Here is a 24,601-nt window from a genome sequence, read left to right as displayed (position 1 = left end):
TGCGTCGTTTGCGGCCCTTTGAGGAGGCTCTAAAAATTATGCTGGTTCTTTTGGGTGCAAGGACACTAATAGAAACGTATTAAAAGCTTTCGAATATAATTTATTTTTAATTTATGAAGAAATTGATTACTGTACCCCAATATAATTAACAAATGGTTCTGTATATTTTATTCAAAGTCATTTTCCATTTTCAGTCATTTAAAATCTGGTTATTCACAGGTAGTGGATTGAGTTCAGTTTATGTCTGAGTTCATTTCCACCAACAAGACCAAAAAAAAAAGTGTATTGTGGATGTCATGTATGTATGTATGCTTGGGTTTACTAGCCACCAGGTGGGGCCACTGTCGGAGGTCATTGGGCTGTGCGCACGTGTGTGCAGCCCAGGTATAAAAGGCCAGCCATCTTGTAATGTATGCACTTTGGGCCCTAATAAAGTAGAGCCAGGTATTTACATGGTCGTAGTTTACAATATTCAGTTTATTGAGTTATTGCATACACAATAAGTTGATAGTGCCTAGCACATCCTACAATGACCTACTGCCAGGGCTCAGAGATAGTGGAAAACTGGTGGTACAAAACAGCATTTTAACAAGAAGACCCTCCAGACCTGGGAGCACTATTTCAGTACTGGACAGAGTTGGATTTTTACAGAGAATGAGAGATGTTAAGCAGAAAAAGTGATTGGTGCAAAAAGGAAAACTGAGCCATTTGGAAGCATCTTCAGCAATGTAGGAGATACAAAGCCAAAAATATCAATAGATGACAAAACTAAGGATGCAGTCATCAAAGAGGAAGAAACTACTCATTGGACCCAAGAGAGGGACATGAAGAAATTATGGCCTAAAAATTTGATTGCAACCTACATGCACCCAATCTGCACTAGAAGTGCACCGCAATCCATAGAATCATAGAAATTGACTACACAGGAGGCCATTCGACCCATTGTGTCTGTGCTGGCCGAAAAAGAGCTATCCAGCCTAATCCCACTTTCCAGCTCTTGGTCCGTAGCCTTGTAGGTTACGGCACTTCAAGTGCATATCCAAGTACCTTTTAAAGGCATCCTCATTCGAGTGACCGCCAATGATGATGATGATGATGATGAAATGCTATGAGGGTTTCTGTCTCTACCACCCTTTCAGGCAGTGAGTTCCAGACCACTATCACTCTCAGGGTATAAAACATTCTCCTCAACTGCCCTCTGATCCTTCTACCAATTACTTTAAATCTATGCTCCCTAGTTATTCACCTCTCTGCTTGGGGAAATAGGTCCTTCCTATCCACTCTATCATAGTTTTATACCACCTCACTCAAGTCTCCCCTCAGCCTCCTCTGTTCCAAAGAAATCAAGCCTAGCCTACCCAATCATTCCTCATAGCTAAAATTCTCCAGTCCAGGCAACATCCTTGTTAACATCCTCTGTACCCTTTCCAGTGCAATCACGTTTCTTGTAATGTGACCAGAACTGTACACAGTACTCTAGCTGTGTCCCAACTAGTGTTTTATACAGTTCAAGCATAACCTCCCTGCTCTTATATTATATGCCTTGGCTAATAAAGTATCCTGTATGCCTTCTTAACCACCTTATCTAGCTGTCCTGCTAACTTCAGGGATCTGTGGATATACGCTCCAAGGTCCCTCTGTTCTTCTACACTTCTCAGTATCCTACTATTTATTGTGCATTCCCCTGCCTTGTTTGCCCTGCCCAAATGCATTCAATTTGGACTTTTCTGCCCACCTGACCAGTCCATTGATATCTTCCTGCAGTCTACAGCTTTCTTCCTCACTATCAAACACATGGCCAATTTTTGTATCATCTTCAAACTTCTTATTCATGCCCCTGCATTGAAGTCTAAAGCATTGATATATACCACAAAAAGCAAGGGACCTAGTACTGAGCCCTGTGGAATCCCACGAAAAACAGCTTTCCGTCACAAAAACATCGTTTGACTATTACCCTTTGCTTCCTGCCACTGGATCCAACTTGCCACTTTCCCTAGGATCCCATAATTGTAATTGTTTCTTTAGCCAATATTGCAACCCCGCCTCCTTTTTTATCCCACTCTCTATCTCATCTGAAAACCTTGTAACCAGGAATGTTGAGCTGCCATTCCTGCCCTTCTTTCAGTCATGTTTCAGTAACAGCTATGATATCATACATGTCTATCTGCACCATCATCTCATCTGCCTTATTTACTAGACTCCTTGCATTAAAGTACATACCATTAAGCATTGCCAAACCCCTTTGTTGTCTATTTTCTAGCCTTTGTTTCCTCTGCCTTCCAGTTCCAGCTTTGCTTCTCTCCTTCGGAATCTACGCTCAGGTTTCCATCCCCCTGCCAAGCTAGTTTAAACCCTCCCCAACAGCAGTAGCAAACCTTCCCACGAGGATGTTGGTCTGGCCCTGTTGAGATGCAAACCGTCTGGCTTGTACAGGTCCCACCTCCCCCAGAACCGGTTCCAATGCATCAGGAATCTAAAACCCTCCCTCCTGCACCATCTCTCCAACCATGCATTCATCTGCTCTATCCTCTTATTTCTGTACTCACTAGCGCGTGGCACCAGGAGTAATCTGGAGATTACTAACTCTGAGGTCCTGCTTTTTAATCTCTGTCCTAGCTCCCTCAAATCTGCCTGCAGGACCTTATCCTTCTTTTTACCTATGTCATTGGCACTGATAGGGACGATGACCTCTGGTTGTTCACCCTCCCCCCTCAGAATGTCTTGCAACCGGTCAGTGACATCCTTGATCCTGGACCCAGGGGGGAAACAAACCATTTGGAGCCACGTCTGTGGCCACAGAAACACCTGTCTGTTTTCCTAACTATTGAATCCCCTATCACTATTGATTTTCTGACCTTCCTCCTACCCCCTGTATAGCTGAGCCACCCATGGTGCCATGGACATGGCTCTGGCTGTACTCTCCAGAGGAACCATGGACCTCACCAGTATTCAGAACAGAATATCGTTTGGACTCGGGGGCTCCTGCACTATCTGCCTGGCCCTCCTCGTCTGTCTGAGAGTCACGTATTCCCTCTCTGTCTGCAAACTCTTAAGCTGCAGGGTGACCACCTCCTGAAATGTGCTATCAATGATACTCTCAGCCTCGTGGATGCACTGCAGTGACACCAGCCACTGCTCAAGCTGTGAAACCTGCAGCTCGAGCTCCTCCAGTTGACGACACTTCCTGCATACGTGGTTGTCCAGATTTTGAGAAGTATCGTGGACTTCCCTCATGGCACAGGATGTGCATTCGATGGGACTGAAGTGCCCTGCCATGCCTCTATTTAATAGACTACTAACTAAACTTTAGTTGAACCCACTAACCTAACTTAGAGAGAAAAAAGTCAAAAATGTACTCAAGTTTAACAAGAACCACAGAGATACTAAACACAAAAAATCTATATACTAGATATCTAGGGGCCCAAATTGACCTCTGCCTCATTTGGGGTGGTTAATTCGAATTATTGGATGAATTACCGCCCAAATCGATGGGGTGGACAATAGAGGGAAATTGCCCTCTTTTCTTTAAAAAAAATCACGGGCGGTTTTTGGAGTGGCAGAGGGGTGGAAGCAAGTCAGAAGCGGGGTGGAAGGCAGGCGATATCATCAGCGCCGTGCTGAGCACGTCAGAGTGATGTGGATGTGCCGCGTCATGCTGATCCGTATCAACATCGATCCCTTTCACTTAAAGGGGAGGACGCTGCGAGGCCTACGTCGAGCCCACTGGCCCGCCAGGGAGGGTTTCAGCTGGGCCAGCGGCCCGGTACCCAAGAGGGACTGCCGGGCTGCCTTTTGGCAGTCGGCCCGACCGAAGCCGTGACCGCCATTGTCGGGCTGACTGCAGAGTCGGACGACAATTAAAATAAAATGGTGGCCGTGGCAGTGCATCCTCTCCTTTAAGGGCGGATGCACCGCTCAGCCACTGGCAGCTTCCCGCCGGGAAAATGTCAATGGCAAAGACAGATGGTTCACCAAATCCCTCAAGTGGAGCATTCCAAAGATTCCAATAATGCGTGGAAAACCTCCAACACTGGCATCTCCATCTTGATAGGCACAAAGTTTGTCACGATTTTTTTTTACACAGAACATGAGCAGTAGTAGCACAGCTCATCATTAAAGCCATGTCTTCAAATTGACAATTCCTGCTCATTAACAAATCCTCCTTTTTGTAAAAGTTGGCAGCTTGTTTTGGAAGGCTGACAAATATAATCCTGCTGCAGGAAAATAACTGAAAGGACTGTAGAACACAGATTTTTAATCACTCACAAAACTGCACATTTAAAGGAATATTCCTATTGATATATAGATATGCTTAAACTACTCCTCGACTGTGCGTCATTGTAATGGATCACAGACTGTCAGAGGAAGAAGGTTGCACATTGTTCCTCTCTCAGCGCAAGTGCCTCTCAGCTGTGAGTTTACTTCTTATTCTAATTTGTTTTCTTGTTGTACAACAATCAAAATAGAAATATGCCAGGTATCGTTTCACTTTAATTAATAAGCTCAACATTTCTTTTCATAAAATTGCATATTCTTTGTACTTGCTCTTTACTATTTTCCTGTATTGTCAAAACAAACAGTTGGTACCTTCATCTCCAGTTGCCTACTTAGTCATGGATGCTTGTCCTTGAACCTCATCACAAATGAGGGCAATCTTGAGTTGTGAGTCTGAATGTTACTTTGTGATGATGCTGATAGTAGCCATAATTTGCAACAGAGAAACTGCTATTGAAACATAAGGCAACCAGTCTGTTGCACATTACAATTATCCCTTCTCAACTTAAAATGAACCCGGAGTGTCATTTTATTATCTTTATAATAAAGTGTCTTGTTTCTATCGCCTACACTAAGTTTGTCAATGTTGTGAATGTTAAACTGACAATTATCTGTTTCCTTGTTGGTTAAATATTTAAGTCCTTGGGTCCAAAATCCCACAATCTTTTGGGGGGCAAAAGTGGGATAGTTCTGGCATAGGAGGTTAGAATTTAGGGCATGTCAGATCCACCACAATTACATTCATTCTAAAACACATGCTAAATTCTGGTGGAACAGAGTGCTGGCAGAAGATGTGCTCTCCCCCAGATTGGTGCATGAATGGAAGTGGCAGGATCATGAGAACAAACCCCGCTGTCCCAGAAATTCCACTCAAGTCAGAATAGTATCTGACTCAACTTGAGCCTCGAGATAAGAGGGGTTAGTTACCTGCAAAACTTATGAAACCACAAAATGGTTGAGTCCACGAACTTTATCTGAAATATCATTGTTGACCCAAGTCATTAAAAAAATATTTTCTCAGCTGTGCTATTAAGAGATGACTCTGTAAACTGCTTTTCAGTCATTCCAGGCAGGGAAATCTTTCTTTTCCCACCCTTCGGCCATGAGGCCCTTACCACGGGGTTCATAAGGTCATTCTCACATACGTCCTTATGACAGAGGCAAAACAGGAACACGAGAGAATGAGAAAGATAAGCAGGATAAAACTACACAAAAGGAGAATATGATCAACTAGAAGGTGCTCTTGTACCAGAGTCTACAGACCATGAGGCACCCTAAGCATACATCACAAGAGATCTGCTTCAGACAGTCAATGGTTCAGAAAGGCAGAGAAGGAACTGTTCCATTGCAAAGTATCTCCAAACGTCCTCTAAAACACAAACAATACTTCGTAATACTAGGCTTCAGATCACAAAGTGATTTTACTATGCACATATATATTTACAACAGGTATACCACTGTGCCTACCCAGTTGCCTCTCTGTGCTGTTCTTAGACCTATCCTGGGGCTGTGCTTCATGCTATCTGGGGCCAGGGAAGACAGTGGTGCTTAACTGTGCATCTTGGGATTCAGGGGATCCTTGTCTCAGGGTTTCTGACTTTCGCGAAAGATCTTCAGCTGGTTATATCACTATAGCAGGGCAGCCACAGTCCTGTAACCTGACACCTACATGAGCAGGCATCTGAGTGGACTGGCTGGAAAGGTCACATGAGCTGTCATCAGGAAAGAACGTAGGAACAGGGGTAGGCCATTTCGCCCCTCGAGCCTCTTCTGCCACTGAATTAGATCATGGCTGATCTGTATCTTAACTATCTACCCGCCTTGGTTCCATAACCCTTTATACTCTTGCCTAACAAAAAACTATCAATCTCAGTTTGGAAATTTTGAATTGACCCACCGAGCTTCAACAGCTTTTTAGAGAGGGAGGCTCGTTTGCTTCTATTTCATTGGCCTAATAAGCCTTGCGCACATCTTGCACACAGGTTCCCAATTTCTTTCATGCTAACTGGACACATGCTGTGCCCCAGGCATCAATATTATGGGCGGCAGATGTGCGTCGGATGCTTTTGATTGTATTTCTCAGCTATTAGTTTAATATTTTGCACCGCACTGGCTATAAATGTGTTTTCTTCGACTTGACCCATTCTTTTATCCAGGTAAATGTATGCCCCAAAATAAAATCCATGTATTCATATTTTAGTAGGGTACATTCTCATCATATACACAACTATAGCTTGATCCTTACTCTTTTTTTCTTGCAGATTTTCTTTTTTCTTCATTGGCCTCATGATTGGCATCTCGAAGCTTAACCTCGGGGTCAGTGAGACTCGCTGGGATGATGTCGAGTTCCAGATCTTTATTGTCCTGGCAAAAAACACAAACCGGGAACTGCACTATCAGACATCACATTTCATTTTCAACAGAAAGGCATCAGAATCACAAATGTGTAAGCATGGCCTGAACACCTATATGTAGGGGAGATCACAACATAGAAATCTGCTTTATTTATTTACATTTGTCACCATTTTTCAGTATTTCTGTTTTACAACCAAACTATTTCTAGCTGACATAAGCCAATAAGAAGCTCCACTGGCAATCCAAACACAAACCTCATGAAATACAGATGAAGGAAGCCATTCAGTCCATCCAGCTCATTCTTCCATAGAAACCCAAGATCTTCCCATTACTGTGTTTAACTACTTGTTGAATGACTTCAGAATGTGACCCCAGGGCTGACTGCACTTAATTAGACATTAGGAAAATAAAGACATGCTCCAGTTTGAAAGGAGGAAGAGTTTGTTTACAGGAGTGGTCTATGATTAAACTTCTAAATCTCCAAGGTCTTAGAGAAGATGCAGAGGAAATTTACCAGAATGGTACCAGGGATGAGGGGCTTCGGTTATGTAGAGCGACTAGAGAAGCTGGGATAGTTCTCCATAGAGCAGAGAAGGATAAGGGGAGATTTAATAGAGGTGTTCAAAGTAACAAGGGGTTTTGATAGAATGAAAAAAGGCAAAACTGTTTCCACTGGCAGGGAGAGGACACAGATTTAAGATAATTTGCAAAAGACGCAGAGGGGAGATGAGGAGACATTGCAGCGCGTTGTTATGTTCTGTAATGCACTGCTTGAAAGAATGGTGGAAGCAGATTCAATAGTAACTTTCAAAAGGGAATTGGATATATACTTTGTCACCCAGCAGCCCTTCCCTCTACTGTTAAAATACAGATGAGACACTGGATTGATGACGTATAAAAGCAATGTGACAGCTCCCAAAACAAGCTGTGCCTGTCATTGAGATGCACAATTAGAGAATAAAAGTCTTTGGGCTAGAACCTCCACTTTTGAGGTTATCGCCCCAAAATGGGCGTTATTTCCGATGTGGGCGGTAGAAAAGGGTTTTCAGATCACCGGCTTCTCGCTCATTCTCAAAACACCGAGTTTACATTTTTCAAAATGGGCGTTACCGCGAGCGATCTCAAATGGGCGCGAGCGTTAAATTTTTTTGACCTACTGCCGTAAAGTGTGGACGTTCTTAGCAACGGCATGGCAACGCTCGATTCCCGCGATTCTGGAGGTCAAGGGTCACCATGACATGCGCAGAAGAGGAGACAGAGAGGGAGCTCAGAGGGACTGAAGGCATGTCTGGGTGTGGTGTGGCTGCTTTAGGAGGAAGGAGGGAGACTTTAGAGCTTCACAGCAAGTAGCCAGACAAAAGGTAGTTGTTACCAGCCTCATATTTGACTGAATTTGCCCTATAATGGAGGGAGAGGAGGAGGCATCACAGCACGCTGTGGGGACTGACGCTGGAGAGAGCAGTGAGGTGGAGAGGAGCACATTAGAGGCCGCAGAAAAGCCACGTGGTTCTCAGACGAGGCAAATGCCTCTCTCCCGCAGTAGGTCAAATCACGCTGGGGTGATTTGACACAGGGAGGGCGTGGGAAGCCCACCCCAAAAGGCCTACCAGAGGATATGGACCGAGCTAACAGAGATGGTCTCGTCGGTGACCAACGAGGTGCGTGAGGGCAACCAATGCCGCAAATGATGGAACGACCTTGTGGGATCCGCAAGAGTATTACATTGATTTATATGTACTTATGTATTGATATAATTTGATTTGTAACAGTGATGAGTGACTATCAGCAGATGCGAGGTCTTGCACTTTTACCGGAAATGCTTTACTCAAAGCGGTCATGGTGTATGTCTTTAGGTAAAGAATAATAATCATAATAATCATGATTACATCTGTCAGTTATGTGTTGTATTAGTCTCTGTGACAGTACCTAGCAATGATATCATGCAATGATCTCATGCCATGTCGTCCTGTCACCTTTTACAGAAGAAGCTATCGACGATGAGGTCCATGCAGAGGCGAACGGGTGGAGGGCCACCAGTCCCCAGCGACATCATAGAGATGGAGGAGCAAGTGCCAGCACTCGTGGGGAAGCACACCCGGACAGCCACGGGTACATCTGCAGACCCTGAAGTGATGCCACATGAGTAAAGCTTACACCATTGCGTGATGTAAAGTCAATAGATGCCACACCAACTCATATCCGACTAATCATATATGATAGATGATTTCTAAAAGTTTAATAGAAATAATGCTGGCCTAATGAAAATCATTGCAATGCACAATGTGTTGATGGTGATGAAATGTGATGTCTGCGATGATTTTGAGAGCGGTGATGCTTTGTCATGTATATGCTGTGTGTAGCGCTGGACTCACCTTGTCAACCTAGCACCCCGTCTCCTCTAACAACCTCATTTGTGTATTGCAGCTCAGCCAGCAGCACGGCCCCAGGCAAGGCCACAGGTGCCAGGAGGTGGGGGCAGAGGGCAGGAGTCGGCGGACGATCCTACTACATTTGGTGCTGAGGAGCTCTGAGTGTCGTCTGTCAATCCGCTGGGTCTGTTTTCGACAGTTGAGAGCACGGACTTCGAAGAACCTACATCGCCACGCTCCAGAAACCATTCCACCCCAAGGCCTTCTAGTGGTCCTCCGGTCATTCCCGCCTCCACTCTGGAGGTGCCGGCCCCAAGCACCTCTCCACAGGGCACCCTATTTGTCCGCAGGACGGCGCCGACCCCGCGGAGGTCTTGTGGATCTGTTCCATGAGTGCGACATGACAGCGGAGAGATGGTACAGTTGTCCAGGAGGACTGCAGACAGTGGCGACGAGCTCATCGAAGCTTTGGAGGCATAGCCCAACCCCTGACCACCATGACCGAGTACATTCCGCGCATGGCGGAGTGCACTGCTGCCACAGCCCTCCCAGTGGTCCCAGAGTGCGGCACTCCACCCCTAGGTCCCACACCACCACTGCGAACGAGAGATGAGAGCAAGGACTAAGATCCTGCTTCTGCATCAGAGAATGTTGCCCCCTCGGCACCCCCTGCTCCCGTACCAGTCCAACCAATGCATCTGCCTTCATCCCCCTCCAATGAGGCACCACCTGAGGAGCTCCTCGGTCAGGCGCTGTGGAGCAAGGAGGGGAAGGGATGGAGGTAGGGAGAAGGAGAGCGGGGAAGGAAAGTGAGGTGCATGGTCGCAGGTGATGGCTGTGTTATATTTCCATCTGGGTGTATGCAATTTGTTGCAACGTATGGGGGTTGGGGACCACGCTCCTGCCTTGCCTTTGTATTCTGTGTTGCTGGACATGTTGAACATGTGATTGATATCAATGGTGGAAAAAGTGGGATCTGGGTGGGGGTTGGGTGTTATTGGCTGTGATACTTTTGATTTCAGACCAATGTTGGTATTAAACTTTAGTTATTGAATATAACGTTGTTGCGCATTGTCTCAGATAGCTAGACCGTTACACACTGGTGATTCCTTACCACAAATGGGTTAAATACAATTTAACATCAATCAATGTAAACTTTAACTGGCACCAAGCTGATGGGTACCATTGATGTCTGAGCTGCACACACACAGCAGTGTGTCAGCGTTGTCACTCACATCAGCGCTCTTTCATTCAAATTTTTCCGATATCAGTTCCTCACTTAAGAGTGGGTGTTAAAAAGACAAGCTTGAAGGCTCTATGCCTCAATGCGAGGAGTATTCAGAATAAGGTGGACGAATTAACTGCGCAGATAGCAGTTAACGGATATGATGTAATTGGCATCACGGAAACATGGCTCCAGGGTGACTAAGGCTGGGAACTCAACATCCAGGGGTATTCAACATTTAGGAAGGATAGACAGAAAGGAAAAGGAGGTGGGGTAGCGTTGCTGGTTAAAGAGGAAATTAATGCAATAGTAAGGAAGGACATTAGCTTGGATGATGTGGAATCTGTATGGGTAGAGCTGCGGAATACCAAAGGGCAGAAAACACGAGTGGGAGTTGTGTACAGACCACCAAACAGTAGTAATGAGGATGGGGACAGCATCAAACAAGAAATTAGGGATGCGTGCAATAAAGGTACAGCAGTTATCATGGGCGACTTTAATCTACATATTGACTGGGCTAACCAAATTGGTACCAATGCGGTGGAGGAGGATTTCCTGGAGTGTATTAGGGATGGTTTTCTAGACCAATATGTTGAGGAACCAACTAGAGGGCTGGCCATCCTAAACTGGGTGATGTATAATGAGAAAGGACTAAATAACAATCTTGTTGTGCGAGGCCCCTTGGGGAAGAGTGACCATAATATGGTAGAATTTTTTATTAAGGTGGAGAGTGACACAGTTAATTCAGAGACTAGGATCCTGAACTTAGGGAAAGGTAACTTCGATGGTATGAGACGTGAATTGGCTAGAATAGATGGCGAGTGATACTTAAAGGGTTGACGGTGGATAGGCAATGGCAAACATTTAAAGATCACATGGATGAACTTCACCAATTGTACATCCCTGTCCGGATTAAAAATAAAACAGGGAAGGTGGTTCAACCGTGGCTAACAAGGGAAATTAAGGATAGTGTTAAATCCAAGGAAGAGGCATATAAATTGGCCAGAAAAAACAGCAAACCTGAGGACTGGGAGAATTTTGCAATACAGCAGAGGAGGACAAAGGGTTTAATTAGGAGGGGGAAAATAGAGTATGATAGGAAGCTTGCTGGGATATAAAAACTGACTGCAAAAGCTTCTATAGATATGTGAAGAGAAAAAGATTAGTGAAAACAAACGTAGGTCCCTTGCAGTCAGATTCAGGTGAATTTATAATGGGGAACAAAGAAATGGCAGACCAGTTAAACAAATACTTTGGTTCTGTCTTCACGAAAGAAGACAGAAATACTAGGGGATCGAGGGTCTAGTGAGAAGGAGGAACTGAAGGATATCCTTATAAAGCAGGAAATTGTGTTAGGGAAATTGATGGGATTGAAGGCCGATAAATCCCCGGGGCCTGATAGTCTGCATCCCAGAATACTTAAGGAAGTGGCCATAGAAATAGTGAATGCATTGGTGATCATTTTCCAACAGTCTATCGACTCTGGACCAATTCCTATGGACTGGAGGGTAGCTAATGTAACACTACTGTTTAAAAAAGGAGGGAGAGAGAAAACAGGTAATTATAGACCGGTGAGCCTGACATCAGTAGTGAGGAAAATGTTGGAATCAATTATTAAAGATGAAATAGCAGCGCATTTCGAAAGCAGTGACAGTATCGGTCCAAGTCAACATGGATTTATGAAAGGGATATCATGCTTGACAAATCTTCTGGAATATTTTGAGGATGCAATTAGTAGATTGGACAAGGGAGAACCAGTGGATGTGGTGTATTTGGACTTTCAAAAGGCGTTTGACAAGGTCCCGCACAAGAGATTGGTGTGCAAAATCAAAGCATATGGTATTGGGGGTAATGTACTGACGTGGATAGAGAACTGGTTGGCAGACAGGAAGCAGAGAGTCGGGATAAACGGGTCCTTTTCAGAATGGCAGGCAGTGACTAGTGGAGTGCCACAGGGCTCAGTACCGGGACCGGTTGTTTCCACTGGTCAGGGAGACTAGAACTAGGGGGCACAGCCTCAAAATACGGGTGAGACAATTTAAAACCGAGTTGAGAAGCAATTTCTTCTCCCAGAGGGTTGTGAATCTGTGGAATTCTCTGCCCAAGGAAGTAGTTGAGGCTAGCTCATTGAATGTATTCAAATCACAGATAGATAGATTTTTAACCAATAAGGGAATTAAGGGTTATGGTGAGCGGGCGGGTAAGTGGAGCTGAATCAGCCATGTTCTTTTTGAATGGCGGAGCAGGCTCGAGGGGCTAAATGGCCTACTCCTGTTCCTAATTCTTATGTTCTTATGTTCTTATGACCCCAGCTATTTACAACATTAATGATTTACATGAAGGAATTGAGTGTAATATCTGGAAGTTTGCAGATGACACTAAAGTGGGTGGCGGTGGGAGCTGTGAGGAGGATGCTAAAAGGCTGCAGGGTGACTTGGATAGATTAGGTGAGTGAGCAAATGCATGGCAGATGCAGTATAATGTCGATAAATGTGAGGTTATGCACTTTGGGGACAAAAGCACGAAGGCAGAATATTATCTGAATGGTGGCAGATTAGGAAAGGGGGAGGTGCAATGAGACCTGGGTGTCATGGTTCATCAGTCATTGAAAGTTGGCATGCAAGTACAGCAGGCAGTGAAGAAGGCAAATTGTATGTTGGCCTTCATAGCTAGGGGATTTGAGTATAGGAGTAGGGATGTCTTACTGCAGTTGTACAGGGCCTTGGTGAGGCCTCACCTGGAATATTGTGTTCAGTTTTGGTCTCCTAATCTGAGGAAGGACGTTCTTGCTATTGAGGGAGTACAGCGAAGGTTCACCAGACTGATTCCCGGGATGGCGAGACTGACATATGTGGAGAGACTGGATCAACTGGGCCTTTATACACTGGAGTTTAGAAGGATGAGAGGAGATCTCATAGAAACTTATAAGATTCTGACGGGACTGGATAGGTTAGATGCGGGAAGAATGTTCCCGATGATGGGGAAGTCCAGAACCAGGGAACACAGTCTTAGGATAAGGAGTAGGCCATTTAGGACTGAGATGAGGAGAAACTTCTTCACTCAGAGAGTTGTTAACCTGTGGAATTCCCCACCGCAGAGAGTTGTTGATGCCAGTTCATTGGATATATTCAAGAGGGAGTTAGATATGGCCCTTACGGCTAAAGGGATCAAGGGGTATGGAGAGAAAGCAGGAAAGGGGTACTGAGAGAATGATCAGCCATGATACTGAATGGTGATGCAGAATCGATGGGCCGAATGGCCTACTCTTACACCTATTTTCTATGTTTCTATGTTAACAACTGCCAGCCACACCGCTGCCGTTCTTTCCGGTTAGTTCCACTTTTTGTGGGCAGTTTTCTGAGCGAGCGATACTGTGGGCGATATGTGTGCGAGGTGGTGAAATTGAAGATGGGTGATCTCCATGGTCGCTAGTTTGGGGAAATATGTTCTTTACGACAGAAAACAGTCGCCGGGTGTTAATATTGAATCTCGGCGTTAATTCCATTTGGAAAGTAATGCTGCGCGATATTATGGCCGTTGAATTCGCCCATTCTGCTGATTCCGCCCCAAAAAAGTGGGCAGGCAGTGATATTTTTTCTTGGCGTTAAGCCCATTGGGAAAATAACGCTCAGCAATAAGTCTCCTAAAAAAGTCCGTCAGTTTCCATTTTGAGCCAGAAGGAGCGATATATGGGCGTTATACGTCATTTCTTACATCCACTGAATGACCTATTGAAAAAACAAGTCCATTGGAAGTGGTCAAAAGAATGCGATACAGCATTCAAGGAGTGTAAAAGCAATTTGGAAGAGAGCACCATGTTAGTTCACTATGATATATCCAAGGAGATCAAGCTAGCATGTGATGCCTCTCCATATGGAGTTGGGGCGGTAATCTCTCATGTATTACGTAGTGGGGCGGAAAGACCAATTGCTTTTGCTTCATGCACTCTCAGTGCCAGTGAGCGTAATTATGCACAAATCGAAAGGGAGGCTTTGGCATTCATTTTTGGGGTCAAGAAGTTCCACAAATACTTGTATGGTCGTAAGTTTACTCTCGTTACGGACCATAAGCCCCTGACAGCAATCCTCCATCCAAAGTCCCAAGTTCCAACATTAGCTGCAGCCCGAATGCAGAGATGGGCTTTGATTTTGTCAGCATATACATATGATATTGAATAAAGATGATCAGCTGATCACAGTAATGCTGATGCTATGTCTAGATTGCCTTCCCCATCACAAGTTACACCCGATAGGGAAGAGGTGTTCTATTTTTCATACATTGATCAACTGTCAGTCACAGCTGAAGAGATTGGTAGAGCAACCAAACATGACCCAGTTGTGTCAAAGGTGTATGAGTATATTACAAATGGATGGCCAAACCAGGTAACAGACAAAGATATTCATCCATTCTTCATTCGCAGGAATGAATTATCAGTCGATAAAGATTGTATCATGTGGGGTGCAAGAGTTGTTATACCAAATAAATTCAGGTCCAAATTATTAGGAGACCTCCATGACCAGCACCTGGTAACGTGCTTGACCAAGAGTTTTGCATGTAGTTACTTATGGTGGCCAGGTCTTGATAAAGATATAGAGTACATGGTAAGTCAGTGTATGACATGTCAATCGGTAAGCAAGCAACCACCATCAGTACCATTACAGCCATGGAAATGGCCTCCCAGGGTGTGGCAAAGGCTACATATTGATTTTGCTGAGCTAGGACAGCAATTGTTTATTGTGATTGATAGCCATTCAAAGTGGGTCGAGGTGTTTCCAATGTGTAAAATAACAACAAGTAAAACATTAGACATTTTGCGAAGGTTATTTTCTTCATTTGGCCTCCCAGAAGAAATTATTTCAGATAATGGACCACAATTTCATTCAGAAGAATTTGCACAGTTCACGAGCAAAAATGGTGTGAAACATACCAAGGTTCCACCATACCACCTTGCTTCGAATGGTGCAGCAGAGCGCACTGTACAAATTGCAAAACGTGCCCTGATCAAACAAATGTTGGATCCAAATCCAAAGAAACGACAGTTGTCATTGGACCACAAATTGACTAATTTTCTAATAACGTATCGTAATACTCCTCACACAACTACTGGTAAAACACCAGCAGAGCTGTTTCTCAAACGACAGCCATGAACCAGATTCTCGTTGTTCAAACCAAACTTGGTACAGTCCATAAAAGAGACACAATTAAGACAGAAAGAGAATCATGATAGAGGTAGAGTAAAAGAGAGAAGTGTGAAATTAAATCAGAAGGTGAGAATGAAGAACCATCACCATAAATGGGTAAAGTGGTTACCAGGAAGAGTGGTGAAGATATGTGGTCCTCGCACATATTTGGTCAAGATGTTTGATAATGGACAGGTTAGGTTTGTTCACATTGATCATATTTTACCCACAGACATGGAAGTAGTTGAGAGTGGGAGTGATTCAATTATTTCTGACTCATCAGATAGTTTTGATACACCAGTAGCATATCCTACATCCAATGTACTGGAAACAAATCCAAGGGAAAGTCAGAATTTAAGTCTGAGTCCGAGTCAGGAAAACAAACAGTCTGAAGTTAGAGAGAGTTCAAATGAAAATCAAGGGCATCCCTTGGAGGATCAGCCTCGAATGAGTTTAAATTCAACACCATGTTTGGAAAGTTCTGTTTGAGAGCAAAGGTATCCTCTTCAAAACAGAAAAGTGGTGAAGCTTGATTTGTAAATATGGCAAAATAAGTCCATATCCTTTGTTATGTATAACCATGTAAGTTATGTATGATGATTGCTTGTTATAATAACTTCTTCATTAAGGAGGGAGAAATGTAATGTCTGTAGCTCCACACTGTGAACACCTGTGATACTGCAGCTAGTGCTGTTTAATAAAGAGCAGGTCACCGGACCAGCAGGTCAGACGATTCCGGAACCTGCAGCCATCTTACACGTTGTGTGTTGTGTGCTCTCCAAAGATATTATAGGTAAATATGTTCTTTACGACAGAAAACAGTTGCCGGGCGTTAATATTGAATCTCGGCATTAATTCCGTTCGGAAACTAACGTTGGGCGATGTTATGGACGTTGAATTCATCCATTCTGCTGATTCCACCCAATAAAAGTGGGCAGGCGGTGATATTTTTTCTCGGCGTTAAGCCCATTGGGAAAATAACGCTCGCCGATAAGTCTCCTAAAAAAGCCCGTCTCAGTTTCCATTTTGTGCCAGAATGGGCAATATATGGGAGTTATACGTCATTTCAGTGGTAAAATGGGCGTTAAGTGGGTGTTAAGCATGCAAAAAAAGTGGAGGTTCTAGCCCTTTGTGTTTCACAAGCTCTTCGTGGTTAAATATGGGGATTTACCTTTGGACCACACCATTCTGCATGGTTGCAATCAATAATTCTAACTTTAATAGCCCTCTGACTCATCTGCCTGTAAGCACTGTCAAATTGTATGAATTGAGATGCCCTGGCAAAGAGGGTATTAGGTACTTGCCTTCGCAGAGCACAGCAAAAGTTCCGCGTGGCTCCCTGGAATAAGCTTATGTTATTAAAGTTAAGAGTTGTGGTCACTTTCTCTGCCACAGTCAGAATGGCCTATGCTGTAGACCTCGGTTGCAGATCTGGGCTCTGCATAAACAAGGGCTCCTCCAAAACTTCATGACTAATGTGTCCTGAGCAGAGCACCTTGGGAAAGGTCTTAGAGAGTGTGCGTGGGCTCTATTTTCGTCATAATTGTGCGCTGTTTTTTGTGTCCAAACGTGTTTTGGCGTGAAATACTCACTTTCCAACTTTCGCCAACGTTTGGACGCCGGTGCCGACCATGTGCGGCAGTTTAAAATTTTTTGGCACTGACACGAGTCAAACGGGATCGGACGCCGTTTTTGTGGACTTCATCGATTTTGGCCGTCCATGATTTTTTTTCAGTGCACACTGCCCAAAAGCTCCGCAAAAAAAAACGTTTGTTAACTTAAAGAATCGGCGCGGCGCACAAGCGGACAGGAGCGAGGCAATAAGAATACACAATAAAATACCTTTTTTTCACAGGAAACTCTTTTTGGAGCAAGGGAAGAAGATTTACAGGCCGAAAGGACTGCTCCCCCTCCAACTGGACCCACTGAAATCCCCGGCCGAATGGCCCCCCCCCCCCCCCCGCTCAGTCCCGCACCCCCTGCAAGTTGAAGTTCGGGAGTGGGAGGGCCATTCGGCCGAGGATTGCAGCGGGTCCAGCTGCGGTGGGGGGGGGGGCGGGGCGGAGCGGTGGCCGCGGGTCCAGCAGGGGGAGAGGTCCTTCGGGGGCCTGGGATTGCAGCTGGCCCAGCGGATTTCACTTTTTAAATGCTGGATTGTATGGTATAGAAATGAGCAGGTTATCATTTTGGGGTACAGAATACAGCAGTGATCAACTGCTAATGATGTTTATGTCTTGATAAAGTTGTCTTACAATCGCTAATCCCTCAGTATGAATGTCATTATGAACGAAAGAGAGGAGCGGGCTTCAGCTTGCTTACGCGTCTCTGGTTGCCCTGGCAACTTCAGCTTTTCGCGCATGTCCAGAGAGTTTCTAGCACAGACTTGAAGCTCCGCCCCCCAGGAGAGCGCTGCGCAAAATTCAATTAATTCTTTGGCAAAAGTCCCGATTTTTTTTCCGGTGCAAACAAGCACAAAAAAAAAATCAGCCGTACATCCTCCTGGGCGCCAAAAATTGGCAAATAGGAAAACAGAGCCCATAGATCCTGCTGGATGGGTAGTTCCAGGATGGTCTGACACTCCTCTGGTGCTGCTGGATTAATCAGGCTACTTTTACAGCCTCCTGCTGCTCCAGCATATTGATCTTACAAAGTGGGAAAATCATTGTGCAGCCCTCAGATCTTCATTCTATTGAAATACAATGTTTGCCGAGGGAAATGTAGAATATAGGGAAAGGTGTCCTGAGTATAACAGTAATTTCTTTTTGCAGTGAGTCACTGATATGGCCAAAAGCCATGGCAATTGATCTCATCTGAGCAGTGGCCCTTTAACCAAGTACTTCTATCTTGATGAAGAATCCTGGTCAACTGTGCCTTTTAAATATTGGCACTCATTCATAAAGGTGGATGGAAAGATGGAAATAATGGAATTTAGGACGGATGACATCAACACTGTCATATGTAGTGACTGCTTCTTCAGGGATTATATATTAGGGTGTTTCTCAATTAGAACCTCAGTGTACATCAGCCCTGTCAAAAACTCTTGCCTCCACAAAGGCGTCATTGCCAACATATACAACAACAACAACGTTGGGACGTATCACTGCACTAAAGGCGCTACATAAATACAATTTGTTGTTGCTGTACCCTCTGCAACCCAGTAATTTTAGGGCCACAGTCCTGGGCAGGTCCTCTAGAAATGCACTGTTTAATGCAACAATGAGGGTAAACTGGACTGATGTGGTTTGAAGACATCCACTTCAGTGCACACATTCTGTTGTTCGTGCCTCAGAGGTGTAGCATTACATTCATATTTGAGCAGTTACTTTAGCAGCAAAGCAGTAGGAACTACATTCAATGGTATCAATTTCCACATCTTTTGTGAGAATCCAAGGTAAAACGTGTTTACACAGTGACTGCAAGGGCACTTTGTCCACACTGGGAGATTACTTTTATTGAAAAGGAATTGAAGTTTGCTTTTTGGATTAGGTCTAAGGATTAATATAGATTTGAGCAGTAGACTGTTGAACTTTCATATTTGCTATTATCCTGTTTTTAACCATAAACCTGCTTACAGGGATGACATTCTATTCAAGGAAATGAGCCAATAAAATAGGTCATTTTGAAAATATAGTTCAGAAATTAAGGGGGTAAAATTGCCCTGCACCCCGATTGGGGGCTGTAACTTGCTCGGGGCAGGACTGCCTGCACCCGGCGCAGAGGTCCCGCCCGGACACTGAACTGGGCTTACTGCCCCTCAAAGGAAGTGAGCGCAATTTTGCACATTCCACTTTCTTTAGGGACAGGTCCCGGGGCGATGTTGAGGCGAGTAGTGCAGTGCTACGAGGATGCTCCGTGTAGCACTGACATGCTTCAATGCCCCTCCCCTTCGCTTAAAGGGTAGGGCTGCTGCACACTCTGCAAGGCCTCTGATGGCCTCCGCTGGACCACCAGGGCAGCGTGCTACCGGGGACGGCAGGCGGCACCCAAAACGGAGTGCCGGGCTGCACGATGTCGGCCCAGATCATGGAAAGTAATAGGTAGCCTAGCCGAGCCGAGAGTCGGCTAAAAAACTAAGATGGCGGCGCAGGGTGCTGGCGACCTCCCCTTTAACTTTCGCCCCGCGAGCAGATGTCAGCCAGCTCTGCGACCTGCAAAGTTGGTGCTGACACCCGCTTGTACCAACCTCGCAGGCTGTGGTGCGGAAAGGGATCGGCGTGCACAGTGATGGCATCATCGGCGGTTGCACGGTGGCCCAGGGCACTATCCACGGGGTGCGACACTGCCATGATAGCGCTTCTGCAAACTCCCGAGTAATTTCCCTGGAGCTGGTAGCACCTTCCCCTGTCCCCCCTGGGTGAAAAGTGTCTTGCGCCATGTTACTACCACCTGGAGGCGCTAATGGGCCTCTCAAGCAAGGGAATTTTGCTCCCTAAATGTGCACGTAAAACACACAAGGCTATCAATTGTGACTTTGCTGATAGAGTATTAGATCAATTAACAACAAAAATCTGAACTTTGACACAATGTTTGGAATCTGGAGTTGCTTGCCTCCACGAAAATAATCTAGTCCAGAATTTTTGTTTTTATCCATTGCGTGTCTGCACAGCACAGCTTTGCTACTACCGTGGTGAAACTTGCACATCTCCATACTCTCAAATGTTGGTGTTGGCAGCTGGAAATCAAGTATTAGGCAGGTGAACTTTTAAAAGTTCAGCTCTGGTGTTATTCTGAATTGTCCGATTTCTCTGGTCAGCTAGTGAATGTGAACCTGGGTATTCATCTATATCGTAGTCCACCGGGGTAGTTCAGAAGTGTCCAAACCACGATCCATCGGATTTTGTTTATTGTAGCACTTGTTCTCCTGAATTAAGTAAGTGTTCTTACTAATTTTACACAGTGCTGAGAGGGACTAAGGATATGATTAGCTGAACTTCAGGTGATCTGGGTTTATGCACAGAACAATCTAAGTGCCCGTTATCCAATAAAATGGTGCAGATACAATTAGGAATCTTTGTTGCTATAGACCCAGTGAATTTTCCTGTGAAGGAAATCTAAGATTAATGAATGCTCCTTAAGTCCTTTCCGATAGTGTCATTTTATGGCAAAGATTAAATAGCCAGTGTCAGCATTTAACATCACAGTCAAGAAAAAAAAATTTTGGCCCTGAGTTTCCTTTCTGCTGCTGCTCCATTGTAACTTCGTCAGCGGCATTGGCCGAAAACCCGTTTAGGCACTTCCGACAAAGTTACCGCACAGTGGCAGAAAGTCTGAGGAAATTTAGGGCCTTGTTTTTTGATTTATGACAATTAACACTACACTCTTGTGCCAGCAAACTATGCCTATGGAAGGTCTATCATCTAATTTGCTTTTTGAAGCCTGGAGCTAGATAAGACTTCCATAAAAATGAAGAGAGACAAAATTCCTTGACCAACTATTCACACAATACCCAGAGAGTGCGGCCGAGTGGTCCTGCTTACCTCTGATGTGATTCCAAGGCCCTTTTCCAAAAATGATCTGTATTTTCCCATTCTCAGCGAGAAATCTCGATAGCGCTTATCCACAGCCGTGACCCATTTCTTAATCTCACAGGCATGTGCATGTCCCTTCTCTACAAAACTGTCAGCCAGCTGAATGATGAGCTTCACCTTCTCCTTGGTTTGCTGGGTTAGAGAAGAAATATTGTTTGCATCAATATAGATGAAACTGTGGTGTAAATTCTTACCCCATTCCAATTCAAGAAGAATGATGCCCTTTGTAAGCTCCTCCTTCTTTTTGAAATGAATGATTAGTTACTGTGTCCTCTGCCTTCATCTTTACGCTGCTTCTTCCAGGAGTCAGTGCATTTCCCAATCATCTACTATGGAAATATAATCTGCTAACCATTGCATTAGTTTATTTTCTCTGCTGACTGGATTATTCACTGTAGTCAGCAGAAATACATCATGTCACATAAAGACATCTATTGAACAATTTAGATGCACCAATAACCAACAATAGATAGAAATGGGCAGATGCAGGGAGGGTGTTTCCCCGGCTGCGGAGTCTAGAACCAGGGGTCACAGTCTCAGAATAAAGGGTAAGCCATTTAGGACTGAGGTGAGGAGACATTTCTTCACTCAGAGGGTTGTGAATCTTTGGAATTTTCTACCCCAGAGAGCTGTGGAAGCTCAGTCGTTGAGTATATTCAAGGCAGAGATCGATAGAATTTTGGATATTAAGGGAATCAAAGGATATGGGGATAGTGCAGGCAAGTGGAGTTAAGGTAGAAGATCAGCCATGATCTCATTGAAAGGAGGAGCAGGCTTGAGGGGCCAAATGGCCTAAGTCTGCTCCTATTTCTTATGTTTTTATGAAACAGGTGGGATAGGTTCCTGTACATGTTTAGGATATAAGGGAACAAACTACCATGTTACAGGGCATGTAGAGCACAGAATGTTTCATGTGTTATCTGTTCAGACCTGTCATTGCATTGTAAATGGAGAGCCAAGACAAAGTGCAATCATAGAAACATAGCAACAGAATAGGTCATTCAGCCCCTCGAGCCTGTTCCACTATTCAATTAGATCATGGATGATCTGTACCTCAACTCCTTTACCTACCTTTGCCCCATATCAGTCGATATGGTTACCTAACACAAATCTATCAATTTCACAGCCTTTTGCTGAAAAATCTTTAAGCCAAGGAAAGTGAAAAATAACCGGATCAGGGTTGATTAGGACTGTGAAAATAGGAGATGAGAATAAGGGAGAGGGGAGAGGGGAAAGGTACAGCTGGGAAGGCCAGGAAGGGGAAGTCTGAGTGGGAGGGGAAAAAATACAAGGCTGTCAAGAGGCCGATCAACAGGGAGAGAAACAGCTTTTCAATCTGGTTACCATAAGGTTACCAGCAGCAGCAGTGAGTTACAGGGCCGCAATACTGCAAGATCAATGAGGTGGGCGAACAGGTGAGTGACAGGGCTGAAGTACTGCAAGGTTGGTAGGTAGACGAGCAGGTGAGTGATTGAGTGAGTCCAGCTAAGCAGCCAGCAGTGGTAGGCAGAGAAGATCAGTGGCCTGGCGGGCAGTCAAGAAAAGAAAGAAAGTCACAGCATCAACAATACTATCACTAAATTGAAGAGGCGAGGAAGTTTCAGGAGTCACATCTATGCTACTCAGCAAAAACAGGAGTACGAAATCAGTAAGCACAGATTTCTGTTATCTTTGAGGCGCATTACTTGTCTTTACTTACCTTTAGCAATATGTCTGCCAAGCTCTCGGAAATGTATTGCTGCAGTGCCACCCTGTGGCGGATGGTAAGTATTACAGTTAGAAGCAGCAGAAAGGGCTTGAGTACAGTTGCAGTCTTAGTGGCACAAGTGTAACAACCAGTAGAATGTTGTGACCACTCACCATTTTTAATATATAATAGAGATATATTTGCCTGTATGTCTATATACATACAGTAAAACTCCTGTGGTGTTGCTCACAGGAATTTGGAGGATATGTTTAATAACAAAGAAGGGTAATCTGGTGTAATGAAAATGTTATTATGATGGTATGTTTTCGATGTTATTGGGAATAAAGGGAACATTATTTCATGTAATTCACAATGTGTTATCAGGGCCATTGATTTAAGGTGACTAAGTCAAATTACATAAAAGGCAAGATACTGCAGCTGCTAGGAATCCAAAATAAAAGCAGAAAATGCTAGAAACACTCAGCAGGTCAGGCAGATTTTCGATGCTACCATCCCTCTCTGCAATTTTGCTGCAATCATTCACACATCCTCTGGACACAACTTTTGTTTCTCTAATTTCTGCCTTTGCCTTGCACCCATCCTCACTTCTGTCAGTTAATCATCTCCTGCTCTCCATCCAATCACATACCTCTCTGTTTTTATTTTTCCACCTCCTTTTCCCTAGGTCTGCATCCACCTACAAGCTGTTCATCTGTAAAATCTTCCATGTTTATTACATGTTATTATGGAACTTTTGACAGTACTTTAGAGATTGAATTTTGGATTGTATCCATTGTTGCAGGAAAACCATAAATGTTCTGTTCTGTTTTTGTCTGATTGCACTTTTGTGAAGCATATTGGGAAATGTTTCTACATTAATGGTGCTATATAAAGGCAAGTTGTTTTTGTGGCTTTTACTGGATTTGGAGCCGAATATTTCTGTGTGGTTATACCATAAAACAACATGCATTCATATAGCGCCTTTAACATAGTAAAATGTCCCAAGGCACTTCACAGGAGCGTTATCAGACAACATTTGACACTAAGCCATGTAAGGTAATATTAGAACAAGTGACCAAAAGCTTAGTCAAAGAGGTAGGTTTTAAGGAGTGTCTTAAAGGGGGAGAGAGAGGTAGAAATGCAACCAATGTTCCCGTCAAGCTGCGCGGCCAGCCAGCGATCTGGAGGTCCCGCGCAGGCCCCTCAACAGCTTTAGAATGGAAAGAACAGTGCATACATGAAAATTTGAATGGGCCGCACAGCCCTTATGCATCCCCCCAAAAATTAGCAGGAACATTGGATCCAACCATCATTATCTGCCGGGAATGACATTGGCTGCATAATACTCTCACATACAAAGGCAGAATTTCACTTTTTCAATGAAAAAAATAGAGAATAGATTATTTGAATTCAAAGATTTAAAAAATCTGCACTGGATTGGGGATCCCAGGAGCTGAGAACACATTAAAAAAAGGTACCACAGGTGTTTAATTCAGTACTGTCTATTATGTCTGAAGTGAGTCTCTGCCTGTTTCTCTCTCTGTCTCACACACACACCTCCTCATTTAGAAAAGGAAGATTTTGTGGCAGGAATGAAAAACAAATACTGCAATCATTAGAATGCCAGTAAGGAGGGCAAGTCACATATGAGCACCTTGCTTTGATAGAAACATAGGAGCAGAAGCAGGCCATTCAGCCCCTCAAACCTGTTCACCATTCTATTGGATCATGGCTGATCTGTACCTCAACTCCATTTACCTGCCTTTGCTACATATCCCTTGAGACCATTATTTAATACTTAGAGCCCATGAATGTCAGGTCTGCATTTGATTCAACTCATTGCAACTCACATAGAACAATAACCTTGAAGAATGAATTGAAATAACTCCGCAGCTACACAAAAGCAATAGATAAATAAACTTTGCCACAAAGTAAGAGCAGCAATGAATGAGTGAAGACTGACCTGACTCTCCCACTGTGCC

At 44.3% G+C, this 24,601-nt stretch overlaps 1 protein-coding gene across 1 annotated transcript in view; it reads right to left on the bottom strand.

The window, feature by feature from the left end:
* The window catches only part of kalrna (kalirin RhoGEF kinase a), a 989,478-nt gene that overhangs the window by 347,835 nt on the left and 617,042 nt on the right, over nt 1–24,601 (bottom strand). Inside the window, exons 23-24 of the mRNA XM_070875649.1 lie at nt 20,882–21,064; nt 6,521–6,639 (exon numbers count right to left, since the gene is read on the bottom strand). Of these exons, the coding sequence (XP_070731750.1) occupies nt 6,521–6,639; nt 20,882–21,064 (302 nt within the window). The remainder of the gene's footprint in view (nt 1–6,520; nt 6,640–20,881; nt 21,065–24,601) is intronic.

The sequence above is a fragment of the Pristiophorus japonicus genome, chromosome 3 (assembly GCF_044704955.1).
Source record: "Pristiophorus japonicus isolate sPriJap1 chromosome 3, sPriJap1.hap1, whole genome shotgun sequence".
NCBI classification, from domain to species: domain Eukaryota; kingdom Metazoa; phylum Chordata; class Chondrichthyes; family Pristiophoridae; genus Pristiophorus; species Pristiophorus japonicus.
The sequence above is the reverse complement of the archived record's forward strand: the minus strand, read 5'-3'. Positions and strand labels throughout refer to the sequence as shown.